The following is a 16,910-nucleotide window of genomic DNA, read 5'->3' as shown; positions in this document are numbered from 1 at the left end:
CGAGGCTTAGTGGGTCTCTGCCAACCACTGGAACTCTGGGGCTGTGGCCTCCGGAGACCACAGCCCTGATGGCCTGGGAGCTTTCCCTAGTATACCCAAGCTTCCCTGCAGGGCCTAGGGCAGGGGCAGCCTCAGGGGAGAACACCCACGCCCACCCCGCCCCGTGATGAGTTCCCTTGGCTTTTTCATTCCCAGCAGCCCCAGAGCTGGCAGCGCATGGAAAGCAGAGAAGCAGGACTTCAATCCCAGGAGGACTGGGGTGGAAGGGAGGGGTGGGGAGCGCAGCATGCCTGCTGGGCCGTGTTTGCAAACACTGCAGGAAAACACTGGGTGTTGAGGTTGGAAAGCGTTTCTGGAAATTTCTAGCTCCTCAGAAGGCCTCTCCACCGGTACGCTGAAGGCAGGCGTCTGGTGGCTGGCCCTGTGGCTGGCCTCCAGCTGGTGTGGGGAAGGGCTGGGAGCAGAGGGGCTGGTGCTCAGATGGTTGCTGGCAGGGAGAGAAGTTTCTCGTGCCCTGCTGAGGCCTGTGGTTTCTAAAGTTGACTGCCTGGTCTGCATTGTGTCAGACCCAGGAGGGATGGGGCAGGAGGGTCAAGGTGGGGCAAGGTGGGGCAGGGTGGGCTGGGAGAGGGCCCGGCCTTGCACCTGTGCAGTCGGAGCTGTTAAATAACAGCTCACATTTATTGAGAGCTTCCTAAGCGGCAGGCCCCGTTCTAAGTGCTTCATCTCACTTGCTTCTCACAAAAGAGGACCATGCCTTCCCGCTGAAGAGCAGCAAGGACAGGGTGACCTGCTTGAGGTCACAGAGTCAGTAGCAGAGAGAGTCAGGACGTGGCCCAGCCGTCTGCTGCCAATGCTGTCAGACTAGACCAGCGGTTTTCAAAGTGTCATCCCCAGACCTGGAAACTGTTAGAGATGCACATTCTTGAGTCCCTCTCTAGGCTACTGGATCCGACCCTCTGGGGAGGGCCCAGCCACCCGTGTGTCCGTCAGCAGCCCTCCAGGTGACTGGGAGGCACACTGAAGTTTGAGACCCCCGGCTCTCACTCTGCTCTGCCCCGTCGGGATCTCTTGGGAGGCTCTTCAGGGCCTGTAATGGGCCTGGGGCAGGTACTCTTGTCTCTGGTTGCTCCATCCCACCCCATTTCTGAACCTTCTGACCCCCCCAGTCAGGGAGGGGGATTATATAGACTGTGAAGAGGGAGGGCTTTGGAACTGGGAGGTCTGGGTTCAGAGGCAGTCCTGTTGTGTAGACTGCACGCAGAAGGTCCCTGTGATCTGCCCTCCAGGGCTTCTCCTCCCCACAGAAAGCCAGAGCAGCTCAGAGCGGGGGCAGTTGGCCCGTTCTGCCCAGCCCATGGTCTCCACATGAGCATTACAGAGCTCTGGACCAGAAGAGATGGGCGGAGGCTCAGAGGGCTGGGGCAGGCTGGCACTGCTGCAGAGGACTCCCCTGGGTGGGGCCGGGTGGTGGTTGGAGACTGAGCGGAGACCCTGGTCCTGATTGTTAGGCAGCTCCTAGAGCTCAGTCTGGGGAAGGGATCCCGGGGGATTTCCTGTGGGCTCATTTGCCTCCTGCCCGGTGGCCTGTGGCTCAGGAATGGGGTTCTGGGGGCTGGCTAGGTGAGGATTAGGGCTGGGCTGGGGGGGACAGAATGTGGCCTCTTGACTCCCCCTGCAGAGCCATCCTCACACTCCAGGTGGGCCCACCTAGTGGGCTGGGAGGGGCTGGCTGATACGACGTTCCTGGACTCTGTCTTCCCTCAACCCTCCCAAGTTGCCTTGACCCTGAACTATACAGGGGGTTTCACCCACCTGGAAAGAAGTTTTGGCCTCAGTCTCTTGTCTCCCAGGCAGTAGGGGGAAAGTCTGGGCGTTTTTAGAAAGAGCGCTACTGCCTTCAGCTCAGCCCACTTCCTTCCTCCATCCCTATCTTGGCCCAGTTCTCCTCCCAGATGCCAGAACATTTCAGAGGTCATTCTATCCACTCCCCTGTCTTCAGACATGAACAGCTCACCCTCAGGTCCCGGGATGGGGTTGGGGCAGGTGCTTCCTATTCAGAGACCTACTGTCTAAACCTGGTCCACAGTCATCTCAGGAAAGGCTTGTTTCCGTGACCTTGACGTTCATGTCCACGTCCATCTGTGTGATTCAAGGGCCCCTCTAACCACATCACTGAGTTGGAAATGGAGCCCTGGAGACCGTGGTCAGGAGGTGGCCCTGGAATGGGGAGTTTCTCTCTCATTATGGGGGAGTCCAAGGAGCCCACGTTTCAGGATGCCTTTAGTAGGAAGTTGGTCTGCGCAAGGGAAGGACGGCACCAGGGTGAGGGACAGGATCAGTCCCCGGGTGTTTATTGACGGCTCGCTACACATACGGCACAATCTCCGGCCCGAGGGCTATGGCAACTCGGTTGGTAAAAATGCTGCTTTGAATCTGTTTCGGAGGCAGGTGGGATAAGAATCACAAATAAAAATAAAACAAGAGTTGGGGAATTAGACATATTCCCACAATGAGATTATTCACACGCTGAGGACCAGATAAGTAGCTCAGACAGTAAGGCTTACTGGAGTTCTGAGGTGGGAGAGAGAGAGCCCTTTGCTGGGGTGTTCAGGGAGGGCTTCATGGAGGAGGAGAGCTAGTAAGAAAAGAGGAGAAGCTGCTCCGCAAACAAAAGCCTGGATGTGGGAATAGCAAGGGGTCTGGATGGAAGAGAGTTTTGGAGTAAGGAAATTGAGGTCTGCAAGGGGGCAGGGCCAAAGGTGGGGATGGCCCTTGAAAGCCCACCGAAGCATGAAGACTCTGGCAGGCCTGGTATCTGCGGCTGCTGTGGTTTCACACAGCGTGAAGTGTAGAGACCCAAGATGGGGTTCCAACCCTTTTGTCCCCCTTAGTAGTCAGTGGCTTTGGTCCACTCATCAAATTTCTCCTTATTTGTAAAGTGGGGCTCCAAGGCAGTAATAGTACTTACCTCACTGGGTTCTTGTGAATAAATGAAGCGGCTGGTGTAGGCACACGTGCCTGGCAGGTAGGAGCAAGAGTCACTTACTCGCTCCTTGTTCCTTTTTGAGGGGTCGGTGACTGTCGGAGTTAGGGGCCTTAGTGAGTTTTGTCAAGCTGGATGGTTCTAGGACCGACAGGATTGTCTTTCATTTTCCAGACTCTGCCCCCCAAGCTTGGGGTCAGCACAATATGTCTGAGTCTTGGGTTGGCACCATCGGTGCTGTCTCAGGAGGCCTGCCCATCACGGCCACCAGCCCCGGGGAGAGAGCCAACCTGGGGATGTTTGCCCTGAGGCCTCATGCTGTTTTCTCCCTCTGCCCACAGCCCGTCAACACTGAAACTGCTCCAAAGAATGTAGTGGACACGGTGAGTGACAGCAGGTAGGGCAGGGTGAGCGCCTGGGGAGGCCGGGAAAGCATAAGGAAGATTGGGGGGAAAGTGAACGGATGTGTTTGAGGACACCCTTCTGGAGTAGATTTGGGGAACTTGGGGGAAGGACGGAGACATGGGTGGCACTGAAAGCTGGATATCGGAGCATCCCCTTGTGTGTTCAGAAATGGATTGCTGGGGAACTAGGCAGACAGGGAGGGAGAAGCCCGTGGTTAAACGTGGGCTTCTTTATTAGATATGTAGAATGTGAGAGAGCCAGGCAGATCTTTCCAAACACGTCTTTCTGACTCAGCAGACAGACGATTTCCTCAAGGCTGCGTGGAGGAGGAAGGGAAGGAAGTGGGTGGGTCGTGTGGTGGGGAAACCGAGGCTGACAGCTGAGAGGCGTCTCCTGGCAACGGCCGGCATGGAGTGGTGGGCTCAGAGATGGAGGACTTGGGTTCACCTCCCAACTCCTCCAAGGTTCTATTTGTGAGACTGTAGCAAGTCCTGAGCCTATCTGTGCCTCAGTTTTCTCATCTGCAGAAATGGGAATAATAATGTCTCCCCCAGGAGAGACGCAAATGAGAGGATATGGTTGGCTCTGAAGGGCCGTTAGTGGACAAAGAAATGCTACACAAACAACCAAGCCCCCTCCCAGACCCTTCCGCCAAGCCCTCACCCCCACCACTGCCACATCCAGCAGATGAAAGACCTGGTACCTTTCGATGTCTTTCCTCGACTGCCCTCTCTGACTGCCTTTTTTTTGTCTCCAGGGAGAAGGAGCCTTCCGGGGTGGAAACACACGGAAAAGCCTTGAGGAAGATGTAAGTATTGGGAAGGGAAGGAGGAAGGTGTGGCGAGTCCCTGGGGTGCGGGGGATGGGGGAGGTGGACGATGCCTGACACCTGTCTTGTTTGGTGGGCATCCCTCGCAGCCTCTGTAGAATAGCTCATCTCAATTCCGGAGTGGGGAGAGGGGCTGGGAGGGTGAGCAGGCCCCATGACTTAGACACTGGGCCTTAGTCTTGGCTTCAGCCTCCAGCCCAGCTGGATCTAGAGTTGGTTTGCCCGTCACTGAGGCAGACCTTAGTGCTGCAAGGTGGGGATGGAGGGGAGCAGAGGCTGCTGTGCGAGGCCTCGCTGGGTGGTGAGCGGTCACCAGGGCAGCGGCCAGGGGAATGGGCAACACTGCAGCAAGAGGGACTAGGGGCAGAGATGAAGAGGGACTCCTGGGCTCTTGGAGGGTCATCAGCCCCTGGGGAATCACAGGCTCTGCTTCTTCAGAGGGAGAAGCCTTTGAGAATGGGCTAAATGCCATTGATTCAGGAGGGAGCAGGAACATGGGCTGGTTGGTCTCATGGGCTCCTCCTGCCCTGCTGGAGGGCGATGGGCAAATTCCTTAAGTGGAAGGACCCCAGGGAAGGGAAGAGGGGCTCTCCTGGGACCCTGCTTTGAGCCGAACTCGTGCCTGGGCTTGTCCTCACACCACCCCAGGGGCAGATGCCCGGCAACATCGGACCTTTCTCTTTTTTCCCTGCCCTTCTCTGACAATTTGCCCCTCTGCTGGCCTCTCCATCCTTGCCCGCCCTGATCTGCAGAGGAACAGGGAGTGGTTTTGGCGGTTGGCATGGGGGAGCTGTTGATGGCATGAGGCCCTATCATCTGACAGCTGCCTGACCCATGGCGGGGGGGCCTCGGAGGGAGGTGCTGGGCTGCTGCAGGGAGCACACTTCTGTGGTGAGCCCATCACCTCCGTCACATTGCCCTGGGCCAGCCCCGCAAGGCCAGCCCGGCAAGGTGGAGGTGTCCCCCGGGCCACACAGGGCCCCGCCAGGAAGAGCAGAAACATGCCTCTCAAATTAATGGGCAAGGCTCTGTTCAAGGTACGCGCGGGTCCTATGGGCGTGGAGTACACATGCTGGGATGGACCCTTGTCCGAGTTTGTGATGTTTCTGGGGCTGGGGTACAGGGGAGAAAGTAATTTTCTTGCGTGCCTGCTACTAAAAGTTAACTAGCTTAATGCACACAGAGGGTATACTATGTGCTCAATAAATGTTAGCCGGTCCTATTACTGTTATTTTGGCTAAGGGCTGGGTATATATTTTGTGTGTGTGTGTGGTCGTGCTGTGCAGCATGTGGGATCTTAGTTCCTCCACTAGGGATCAAACCCATGCCCCCTGAAGTGGCAGCGTGGAGTCTTAACCACTGGACCACCAGGGAAGTCCCCATTGGCTGGGTATTTTTTGATCCCCGTGACATCCCGCTATGGCAGATGCTGTGGCCCCATTTTATAGGTGAGGAAACAGAGGCTTGGAGGGGCTCGCTGACTCAATGAATGTCTTCTCCATCCCATCCTGGGACTGCTGCCTGGATCTGGTGTTTCCAGGGCTCCCAACCCTTGGCCAGGGGACAGGGCGATGGTGTGTGAACCAAGCCTTTTAGCCAATGGTCTGGACACTCTTATGAGCCGAGTCCTAGAGCAGTTGCTCCCCACAGCTCCAGCCTGGGCCAGACAGATCCTACAAGGTAAGGCTGCAGCAAGAGAGAGTGAAGTTAGACATCATGGAGAACTTTTTGATGCAAGGGTATGTGTGACCTTGGTCCTGGAGAAGAAAGAGGTTGCCGCTTAGTTGGAATGAGAGGTTTTTTAGGAGAAAGTTCTGTTGATCTGGGATGAAAGAGTGTGTGTCTGTGCGTGCCGGGGTGGGTAAGGGTGGCGTCTTGCCTGGATATGGGAGAAGGGACAAGATGAGTTTGGGTCTAGTTAGTTTAGTTAAAGGAGTTCATGAAAGGCTAAGCAAGTGAGCAGATTGCAGAATGGCACAAGTACTGCAGAGGAAGAGAGAAAACCTAATTCTGGAGGATCCCAGACACCTGTCCCAGGTTGAGTGACTTCAGGGTCCCCTCCCCAGCCTCTGGGCTCTCCTGCAGTCTGCCTCGGGTGAGGAGACCCGTTTCCGAAGCGGCATAGTTGCTGCTCTGGGCCTGCTGCTGTGATAATGTGCCTGTTTGTTGAGCTGTTTTCCTGTCTCTGGCCCGCAGCCCAGGACTCACAGGGCAGGAATGGCTGTTTTCCTCCAACGGGGTTGGTGTGTTGCAGAGTTTGTGGATGATGTGCTGTGTCGCACTTTGTTTTGGAAAAATCCAGGCGGGTGGGCAGGAAGGAGAGAGGAAGGGGTGTGGCTGGAGGGGCTGGTGTGGAGGGGAGGGGGTTGGCCACAGCCCCCAGAGGAGTCATAGGGGTGGGGAAGGGCCCCTGACGTAGATTGGTCACCAATCTCTGCCTGCCTGACATGGCCCCTGGTGTTGCTTCCAGACCCTCCTCCCAACTGTGCCCCCTGGGGACGTGGGCTCCGGAAACAGCTTTTCTTTTGGTCCAGAGCTGTTGTGTTTGGTCTATGAACCTCAAAGGAAGGCAGGACTCTTCCCACACAGTCGTTGCTCCAAACCAACCCCACCCAGGTCCTCGGGTTCCCACTCTTGCTACATGGCGGGGAAGAAGGCAAAAAACGGAGCCAAGGGTCATAGATCTTGAGCTGCCGTGGAGCATCTATCTGAGCGGTGGGCTGCAGCTTCCGCCTGCAGTGAGGACCAAAGCCAACAGAGTTGGCCGAATCTGTAGCAGGAAGGGTGAGGGTTAGATACCAGGAGGAACTGCCTGATAGTAAGAGAAGTAAGACACTGTTTGAGGAAGGCTGTGGAATTTCCTTTCACAGTGTCCTTTAAGCAAAGGAGAGACTGTGTTTTGGTGATGACGATAGGGGAGAGATCTTGGTGCCTAGGGAGTTGGATCAAAAGTCCTATTATTGATCTATGTCTTGGGTGGAGCAGGGAAGAAGTTCAGAGCCTGTGGGTAAAGGACTCCGACAGCCCCAGAGAGGAAAGGAATGGAATTACAGGCAGACAGAGAGCTTCTTTTTCTTTATAAAATAAAGCGTTTAGAGTACTCTTTGTAAAGCCCTCTGGTAGTTTTTCCTGGAGGCTCTAAGTGGAGCAGGTATATCACACAAGACTGTGCTGTACCCATTTTACAGATTGGTCAGTGAGACCAAGCAACTGCTTCTTACACTGGCTTCGTGGATGAGTATCTTCCTTCGTAGAATGTAAGCTCTCTGAGGTCAGGGAACTCACGCACAGCCGGTGGCCCTCAGTGAAGTTCACTGAATGAGACAATGCACGTGACGTTGGGGAGCAGAGAGGACAGCCTCCCTCTTGAAAACGGCCTGTGTGATTAGGCAGCTGGCGAAGGTGCCCCGTCTCTAGCCCTGCATGTGGGAGGTCACTGTGTTTCCTGGAGCGTTAAATTGTGTTGCTCACATGCTCCGCCCCCTCCCCCGACCCATTTCTGGTTCTCCGGTTCTCCTTGTGACTCTTTCCACCAACCCTCAGACGTGTTACCTGTGCACGTCTGCTTTCTGCTAGTGAGTGTCACATGCCCCCAAACTTTGCGGAAAACAGGAAGCACTGTCAGTTAGAGGGCAGCCCAGTGATTCATCAGGGGATGACTGTCCAGCTGTTCGTCCCTGTCCTCTGGGCTGGGGTCACTGTCCAGGGCAGTTTCCTCCCCTGCCACCCCTTCCCCCACCCCCACCCCACAAGCCTGGCGGAGCAGAGCCGGCTTGGACTTTGTCTTATCACCTCTGGAGGCAGTATGGCCAGACTCTGCTGGGGCCAAGTTTTTATTTATCTTTCCTGGTTTTTTGGGGTGGGGAGGCTGAGGAATGTGGAGTGTTGTAACATTGGGGAGGGGGGGTGGAGAAGCGAGCGGGAGCTGGCTCTCCTGCCCTGTCCATGCCTCTCGCCCCTGTGCCCGTGGCAGCTCCCCTGGCTCCCCTCGGCTCCGCGGTCCCCCTGCCAAGCCTGTCTCAATATCCCATTGTCTCTCTGAGCTCCCTGGGCCTGGCCCCGTGTTCCTGGCCACACCTCCAGCCTTGGCTACGGTTGTGGCTTCCAGTTGTTAGAAGCAGCGGTGCAGCCTCCTCCAAACATGGCTGTGGGTCAGCAGTGGATGGAACCCGAGGGGCTATTTATAGCAGGGTGGCCCTGAGGCCTGGAGCAGGGCCTAGGGCCTGGGGAGATTCAGCGGCTCCTCATGAGGGACCAGCGAAACGGAGACGGATGAAGTGTTGGGTTTCTGCGTTCCTCCGAGTGGGTAGTTTTGGAACAGCCTGGTTCGGGTCTTGAAAACCAAACACAACTCAACCCCTCCTTACTGCCCCCGCCTTCGCACCCCCCAGCTCCCCAAGCCTGACTCATGCAAACCCAAGTCCTCAGGGCCAGGAGAGCTGGGGAGACAGAGAAACTTTCCACCCTGACAGCCCCCCTTGGCTGTTTCCTCCTCCTGCTGCCTCCAAGGCTGAGCTGTTCAGAGCTGGGCGGCGGCCCAGGCAGAGGGGACTCTGGCCGCAGCCTTCTTACGGGAGGCTGGGTGGAGGGTCCTCCTCTTAGCGGGGCTGCCCTGACTTTGGGCTCAGCTGGGAGCTGGGCCTCAGGGCCCCCCCACCCCTGCCTCGTAGGCGCTGCGGGGCCTGGAGAGGGCTGAAGGGGGCTCCTCTTCTTGGGACCCCAGTGGTCCAGCCCGAAATCTGAGGTGAATCTTGCTGGTCATCTGTTTCTCCTCTCCTTGGTGGATTGTGGTTCCGTCTCCTCCAAGAGGTAGATGCAAATTGGTGGTCAGGAAAGGCCAGTTTTGGGGAGGCTCAGGGATGTTTGGACGGTGCCAGTGGGCTCAGAGGGCTCTGGCTGGGCCTGGGAATGTGCAGGTTGCACGTCCGGTTCTGCATCGAGCGAGACGGCTGAAAGGATGGTGGCAGCTGGTGACGCAGGGTTTTGCTTTACTGTAGGGGTGAATGTTTGGCTGTATCGCTAACTACCCTTTTAATTGCACTTGATGTAATAATGGTAAGAGCGTGTAAGCGCCTTATATGCATAATTCCCTTTAATCTTCAAGCAATACCGTAAGGATTGTTCCATCTCACTGGTGACATTATAGAGGCTCAGAGCGTTAAGTAATGCAAGGCTGCCCGGCAGGATGCTGTGGGACTCTGATCCTGCACTTTCGTCACTGTGCTGCTGGGTTGCCCTGGGATGTTTTGGACACCGACTTGGGTCCATTTGCCTAATTTTGTACAAGTCGACAACCCTGGAGATGGGAATGGGTGAGGGGGGTAACAGACATGGACAGTGCGTCCTTCGGAGCACGATTTGCTGCCTAGCCCTGGGTGGTGCACACCGTGCCTGGCCGCTTCTTGTCTCAAAACTTGGTTGAATGAGCCGGTGTTGCTGCTTTAAAGGAGGGGAATGTGGGCAGCTGGTGGTCAGAGGAGAAATGTTCAGAGCTGGACAGAGCGGGGCCGGTGCTCTCATCTTTCCTTCTTTCATGGTTGCCACCTCTATTCTCCACTTGGGGTCACGATTCTGACGTCCAGCGAATCCAGGTGAAATGCGTTTCCATCGGTTTAGTAACTTTTATTGAGTGTGTACTCAGCCACATGGCAACAGCCCAGGCGTGGTGCATTTCTCAGCATTTGGGATTTCTCCCTCGCCCAAGGAAAGAGAGCCCTTCCCCTTGGGGGCTCGCAGGCACACTGGCGCGCTCATGTGGGATTGGCATTGATCGCTTTTGGCTTTGAGTTGCTGTGTTGCTGGGCTTTAGGGTGCCTGGGCTGGAATGTTGGCAGAGGCAGGAGAAGGGAATCTGTGTTTCCGCGTGGCCCTGACAGCTCGCGTGGACAGCTCTCTGCTGTCCTCCTGCCATCCAGCCGGCCACCGCCCTAACGCTGCTTCTCTCCTCTCTTTCCCAGAGCTCCACCAGAGTCACGCCAAGTGTCCAGCCCGATCCCCAGCCCATCAGGTATGCCTGGGCTATGGGGGACGCAGTGGGTGCAGGCAGTGAGGTCACTGTGGGTGTTCCCAGCAAGTCATGCCTCTGGGTCTCCGAGACCAAAGTCACAAAGCACGTGATAGGGAGCACGGGCGGACGTGGAAGCCACAGAGAGAGGATGCAGGCAGATGCCAGTGGGAAACTCAAAAGTTTTAGCTTGAAGCCAGTGCTTGAGCTGGATTCTTCATTTACCTGCATGATCTCATCTAGTCCTTGCAACAACCCTGCAAGGTAAGTATTTTATTCCCATTTTGCAGATGAAGAAACTGAGTCTCAGGGAGGTGAGGCGATTCGTGAAAGGTCACACAACCACTAAGAGGCAGCACTGGGTTTGCATTCAGGACCGGCTGGCGCTGGTGCCTGTGCTAGATCCCGTTCTTCTCCACAGGCAGAGGTTTCTGTTGTTGGAGGGTCACTTATAAAAGGAAGGTTCTCTATCTGGCTGAGCTGGTGGGGGCTGGGGGAAGGGGATGCACAGGGGACTTTGCTCATCCAGAGTCTCTCTTTTTTTTTTTTTTTTTGCGGTACGCGGGCCTCTCACTGTTGTGGCCTCTCCCGTGCGGAGCACAGGCTCCGGACACGCAGGCTCAGCGGCCATGGCTCATGGGCCCAGGCACTCCGCGGCATTTTGGATCTTCCCGGACCGGGGCACGACCCCACGTCCCCTGCATCGGCAGGCGGACTCTCAACCACTGCGCCACCAGGGAAGCCCCAGAGTCTCTTTTCCCTGGGTCCAGGTTCTCTGGTTTTTTGGCTTGGGCCCTTGCCTCTCTGACTCCCCCCTCGCCCCTGAGGCTCCTGAGATGAGTGAGAATCTGGCCCCAGGGATATGGACCACCAGTCAGAGAGGGTCTGGTGTGGGTGGGTTGTAGTCCAGCTGCCAGCTGTCCACAGAGACTGGCGGGGTCCTTTAGAGTATCCCCTCCTCCCCTACAGATGAGAATCACCTTGGGGTGGGTGGGTGCAGAGTGCGATGCTGAGGTTGTCCAGGTGGTGGTGCTGTTCTGCCTTGAGTAGGAGCCCCACCCCCAAAGGCTGCAGGACAGGGAAAGACCCGGACTCAGAGGCCAAATTCAAAGTGGGCTCCCAGCGCACTGGCCCCTCTGCTACTTGGTCCCTGTCATTGCCACCACAGAGAAGCTGTATGTCACCCTTGGCTCTCCTGTTTCCAAGCCCCGTCTACACAGTTGGGCTCGGAGCTAACCGTGGTGGAGATCTGTATTCTGTCCGGTTTCTTGGTGTCCCGGGGCTGTACCCCCATGTCACCCCATCACTTTGAAACACCCCATGGTATTCCTCCCGCTGCCCCTCCAGTCCCAACTTTACCCCACAGAAGTGAAGGGTTATCAACATGAACTGTGAGTTGCCCACCTTGGGTAGAGAAGGGAAGCAGGACCCTAGGAGGCTGGGATGATGGGATAAGAAGGGGAGGGTGTGAGGTGACCCCAGAAACTACAGGTGGGCCTCAGAATGGAATGCCAGTGTCCTGAGACCCATTTCCCCTTCCCATCAGCTCCCCAGTGGGCACCCTGGACCCTCCTTTGGAAGAGCAGTTGGGTGAGGTGTAAAGGTGTGAGAACCCACCTCCCCTCACCCGGTGCCCAGCCCAGGGGGGCTCCCCACCTCTCTGAGGAGCTCAGGTGGCACTGGGATGTCTGGGGATCACCTGCCGCTGCAGCAGCCCCCTCTGCTTCCTGAGCCCTTAGAAATCAGGGAGGTCACTGGTAGGAAGCAGCCCTGCGGGGCAGTGGGAGCTGCCAGAGGTGGGGAGAGAGCCAGGGAAAAAGGGCAGGAGCTGTCCTGCCTCTGGGGAGGGCTGGAATGTGTGCTGTGGTCTGGCTTACCTGGAGCCCAGGTGAGCATGTCACCTGAGCTGCCCCTGCTCCTGAGGGGCCTCCCCGCCCACTCCACAGCTCAGAGCAAGGGGAGGGCAGCAGAAGGCTAGCTCCAGGATGTGAGAGGACCCAGTTCAGGCTCTCCTTCCTCTTCCGGAGCCGTCCAGGGATCCTTCGAGAAACTTCTGCCAGACCAGGCGGCCACAGTATATTAGGAGGCTGAGCTGGACTCCCGGGCCCTGGCTGGTTCCGGCCCTGGCTCTGACCTCTGACCTCTGGGATCGCAGGTTGAAGGCCATGCCGACAGGATTGATGCGCACCTAGGATTGGTGTCATCGCTCTTTGGCTCGGAAATGGCCTGAGATCCTTGCCAGCTCCTGCCCAGCTCTGTTATCCCCGGCGCTCCCAGACTGGGCCTGTGGGCTGCATTGGCCTTGCCAGGGGAAGGCTCTGGCTTTGGCTCTGGGTCAGGGGGCAGCCAAGCCCCCTGGGTTAGATTTGGGGGCCACGTGTAGTGTGTAGGGGGTTTAGATCCCTGGACCTTGTCCTGGGGGCCTGGATTCTGATCAGGACCCGCCTCTGCCTACTGTCTCCCCAGAAACATGAGTGTGAGCCGGGCCGCGGAGGACAGCTGTGAGCTGGACCTGGTGTATGTCACTGAGAGGATCATCGCCGTCTCCTTCCCCAGCACAGCCAATGAGGAGAACTTCCGGAGCAACCTCCGTGAGGTGGCCCAGATGCTCAAGTCCAAACATGGAGGCAACTACCTGGTGAGGATGGGGCCCCTTGCCCGCTGGCCCAGTGCCCCGTCCTTTCTGCTTGCCACCTCCTCCTGCTGGTGTCTTGTCCCACCTGCCCCTGAGCCAGCTGTTCCTCTTCTCTCCCTGCACCTGCCCTTGGCCCTAAGGAGTGTCTCTGCAGCTGGGATGCGGCATCTGGAGCCAAGTCGTGTGTGTGTGTGTGTGTGTGTGTGTGTGTGTGTGTGTGTGTGTGTGTGGTTTGTATGTTTGTGTGTACGTGTGGGTACGCGCATGTGCGTGTGGGTGTACGTACGTGTGTTGACCAGGAGGAGAGAATAACGGGAAAAGCTCATGTTATTGAGCCCTGGTGATAAGCCAGGCCCTGTTCTAACTCCTTTTCACATATTTGACACCACGACAGTCCTAGGAAGCAGGTTTTTCGAGAACACAGAGAGGTGGGGTGTTTGTCTAAGGTCACAGAGTCAGGAAGTGGCAGAGGTGTCATACTGTCTGTGCTGCTGAGCAGTCTTAGGGCAGAGTTGTGGCAGAGTGTGTCTTGAGAGACCTGGTGTTGCTGACACCGGGATCATACCTGGCACAGGAGGATCTCCTAACCAGTGTGGAGGAAGTCCCCTCCACCCCCCACCATGGTCTCTAATGTCAGAAGGGCTGCCCTGGGGGATTGGATCTATCCTGGCCTCATAGGAGCGCTCAGGCCTGCTTTACAGGGAGGTACTTGTGGCCTGGACCCACAGATTGGACAGACCATCATGAGGGGCTGCCCTGGGAGGTCTGAGCACAGGTGGGGTGTAGGGACTGTATTAGGTCCCTAGGGCTAATGTAACAAATTACCACAAATTAGGTGGCTTAAAACAACAAAATTAATTTTTTCACAGTCTGGAAGCTAGAAGTCCAAATCAAGGTGTCAGTGGGGCCATGCTCTCTCCGAATCCCGCAGGGGAGAGTCCTGCCTTGCCTCTTCCTGTCTTCTGGTGGCTCCCGGCAGTCTAGTGCCTCCTTGGCTTGTAGTAGCCTTGCTCTAGTCTCTACTTCTGTCATCATGTGACCTTCCTTCTTTCCTGTGTCCGTGTGGCCTCTCCTCTTCTTATAAGGACACCAGTCATTGGATTTGGGGCCCACCCTGAATCCAGGATGATCTCATCTCCAGATCCTTGACTACTTACATCAGCAAAGGACCTATTTCCAAATAAAGTCACATTCTGAAGTTCCGCGTCGATGTGAATTTTTGTGGGATACCATTCAGCCCTCTACAGAGACCCATCCGTCAGCTATGTTGGGCGTTGTTAAGAGTCTGGCATTAAACATCGGAATGTTCTGGGTTGGAATGCTGCTGTGCTCTCACCAACTATCTGATCTTGGCACTTAGCCTCATTAAGCCTTAGGATCCCCATCTGTAAAATGGGTCTACTTACCTCTATGGTTGTGGAGAGAATTAAGGCAGGTGGTAGATGTAAAGTCCTTAGTGCGGCCTGGCAGGCTGTGGACACTGTAACACTGAAGTGTTAGCCATTGTTAATGGCATAAAGTGTGTTCCTTTACGGCCTCAAGAGTGGACCAGAAGCTATCTGAGATCCTGCCCTATTTCAGGAGCCCAGGATTCCATGGGTTTTTGCTGCATCCTGCCCGTTCCAGACCCTGCAGTCCTCTTCTCTCCCCAGGCGACATCACAGGGGTCCTGAGTTTCCCAGACCATGAGGTGGATGTGGGGAGTTCTGCACGCCTCTTTCAGAGGTGGAGAAGGGAATCCAGAGGTTGGGGGATTCCCGTGGGATGTGGTCAGGTGTTGGGGGGTGTCTTCTGGGAGAGGGGTGTCAGGGGTCTGAGAGGGCTGACCCAGCACAGTTTGCACCCTCCTATGGAGGGCGTCCGACCACGGAGCAGTTACATCTTCGTGCGGTGAGCTTCTGAAGTCGACCTGTGAAGAGGAAACCAGAGATGGCCAAATGCTTATCGTTTGACACTACTGAATTTCCATTCAGTGTGGAGAGATGCCCACCTTGGAGGTGGCATGTGGGACCTGAGACAGGTTCTGTCCCCTTCTCGTCTTCAGTTCAGGATGTCCGCTCATCCAGGGGAGTGGCTGGGCATGTACATACTCGTTTCTGTCTCCCTCTTTATCCTGAGAACCTGTAGTTGAGTTCCTGTCCATCCGTGTGTATCTGGTAGGACTCCATGTATGGTCATGTAGGTAGAGTTTCCAGGAGGGGAGAGAGAGAGAGAGAGAGAGAGAGAGAGAGAGAGAGAGAGAGAGAGAGAGAGAGAGAGAGAGAGAGAGAGAGAGAGAGAGATAGGGCCAACCTTCTCACAATCTCTTCCTTTTCCTCCTTCTAGCTTTTCAACCTCTCTGAGCGGAGACCTGACATCACGAAGCTCCACGCCAAGGTGAGTCCATGGCTGTTTGGGGTGGGGAGGGATTCTCCCTGCCTGGAAGAGGGAACAGGGGGCTCCCTTCCTCTGAGGTTCCCACATTAGAATCTTGGGGGAAAGTGCGATGACAGTTTGCAAAGCCTGTTCAGACTTACAGTGCCATCTTCTATTTGGAAAATAGAAAATAATACATTTATTGTTTCTGTAATACGAATTACAGAAAGCAAAGCTCAATGCAGTGATTTCCACCAAGGTCTGCCACCTGTGGTGCACACAGAGTGTCTGGGGTGGGGCTGGAGCTGTGAGATTTTGAGTCTTATTGAAAAGTATTCTGGATTTAAACCAGCTGGGAATCACCACCGTAGACCCTCCTACAGCCAACTTTCTTTCACTTGCTGTTCAGTGTGCTGTGTGTGGGCTTTGCGTGCCCATCTGCTCCGGCCCCTGGATTATGGTGCCTGTCGCTGTGTGACCTTGAGCGGGTGGCAGACTTCTCTGGGCCTCAGTTTCCACCTCTGAAAGTGGACGGGCTGGATTAGATGTGCTCTCTGGGCCCCTCCGAGCACAGATTTTCTTTTACTTTAAAGTTTTGTGAGTTAAGAAAGGTTTGAAGGAGCCTGATGACTGCTCTTCAGATCTGCTCTCTGTCTCGCTCAGGCCTCCTTCGGCTGGCCTGAAAACTTGATGGTTTGTGTGTCCAGGGCCTGGAAAAGAGCCGTGAACAGGCTTCACCTTTCCTTCGTCCTCCCTGAGCCAGATCTCAGGGTTATCTGTGGGAGGAGAGCTGGGGCACAATGCTGGAGGCTCCCAGCACATTTTAAGGTCACAGTCATACGGAAGGGACCTGGGGCCATCGGCTCTAAGCCTCTGCTTTATGCACAATCGGAAACGGGGGCTGGCGAAGGGGCTGTGGCTGGCCTGAGGCCCACAGGGAGCCAGTGTCAGAACCCAGGGTCTGTAGGCCTGGGTCAGTGTCCTTTGCCTCCACACCCCTGCCTTCCAGAGTGTTGATGTGCAGGGCAGGAACTGAGGCCCCTCTGCTGGTGGCATCGCTGTGGGGCTGGCGCGTGGCATGTGTGGGCACCTCCCTACCTCCCCGCCCGTTGACTCTCTGGACTTCTGCCGCTTCTCACTCATGGCTTGGGCCACAGGTACTGGAATTTGGCTGGCCCGACCTCCACACCCCAGCCCTGGAGAAGATCTGCAGTGTCTGCAAGGCCATGGACACTTGGCTCAACGCAGATCCCCACAATGTTGTCGTTTTACACAACAAGGTCAGAGCGGGGGCTGCAGGATGTCTGTGTGTGTGTGTGTGTGTGTGTGTGTGTGTGTGTGTGTGTGTGTGTGTGTGCGTGTTCATGCCCATGCACGGATATATTCTTGGATGAGTGTATGCACCTGCCCGTATCACTGGATTGTGTGAGCGTGCAAGTTTGTTTTTGTGTGTACTCTCCTTCTTGGGGATAATCGATTCTGTCTGGGGTGCACCCCCAGGAAGTGGAGGTACCAGCCCGTGGGTCACTCAGGTGTGGTGGACGATCAGCTGTGTTTCTTCTTTTTGAGACTCACCCCCCATCTGCTTCCTCCCTCCTCCGATTCTCCCTGAGAACCCGCCCCTCTCTGCAGCCCCTGCCCGCCTTGCTCTGGGGCAGGAGGGCCAGCCTTAGAAGTAAAGGCTTTTGTGTTTCGG

At 56.1% G+C, this 16,910-nt stretch overlaps 1 protein-coding gene across 10 annotated transcripts in view; it reads left to right on the top strand.

Moving 5' to 3' along the window:
* Positions 1 to 16,910, top strand: part of TNS1 (tensin 1) — a 230,782-nt gene that overhangs the window by 123,714 nt on the left and 90,158 nt on the right. For 8 of the 10 annotated variants that reach the window (XM_079924151.1, XM_079924152.1, XM_079924144.1 and 5 more), the window contains 6 exons: positions 3,328 to 3,369; positions 4,149 to 4,199; positions 10,178 to 10,227; positions 12,691 to 12,862; positions 15,185 to 15,235; positions 16,372 to 16,494. In XM_079924151.1, the coding sequence (XP_079780277.1) occupies positions 3,328 to 3,369; positions 4,149 to 4,199; positions 10,178 to 10,227; positions 12,691 to 12,862; positions 15,185 to 15,235; positions 16,372 to 16,494 (489 nt within the window). Of the gene's footprint in view, positions 1 to 3,327; positions 3,370 to 4,148; positions 4,200 to 8,748; positions 9,030 to 10,177; positions 10,228 to 12,690; positions 12,863 to 15,184; positions 15,236 to 16,371; positions 16,495 to 16,910 lie in introns of those variants that run through there. The other 2 variants (XM_079924150.1, XM_079924149.1) reach the window with 2 other exon arrangements.

Source organism: Stenella coeruleoalba (genome assembly GCF_951394435.1).
Source record: "Stenella coeruleoalba genome assembly, chromosome: 6".
NCBI lineage: Eukaryota > Metazoa > Chordata > Mammalia > Artiodactyla > Delphinidae > Stenella > Stenella coeruleoalba.
This window is presented reverse-complemented; position numbering and strand designations above follow the sequence as displayed.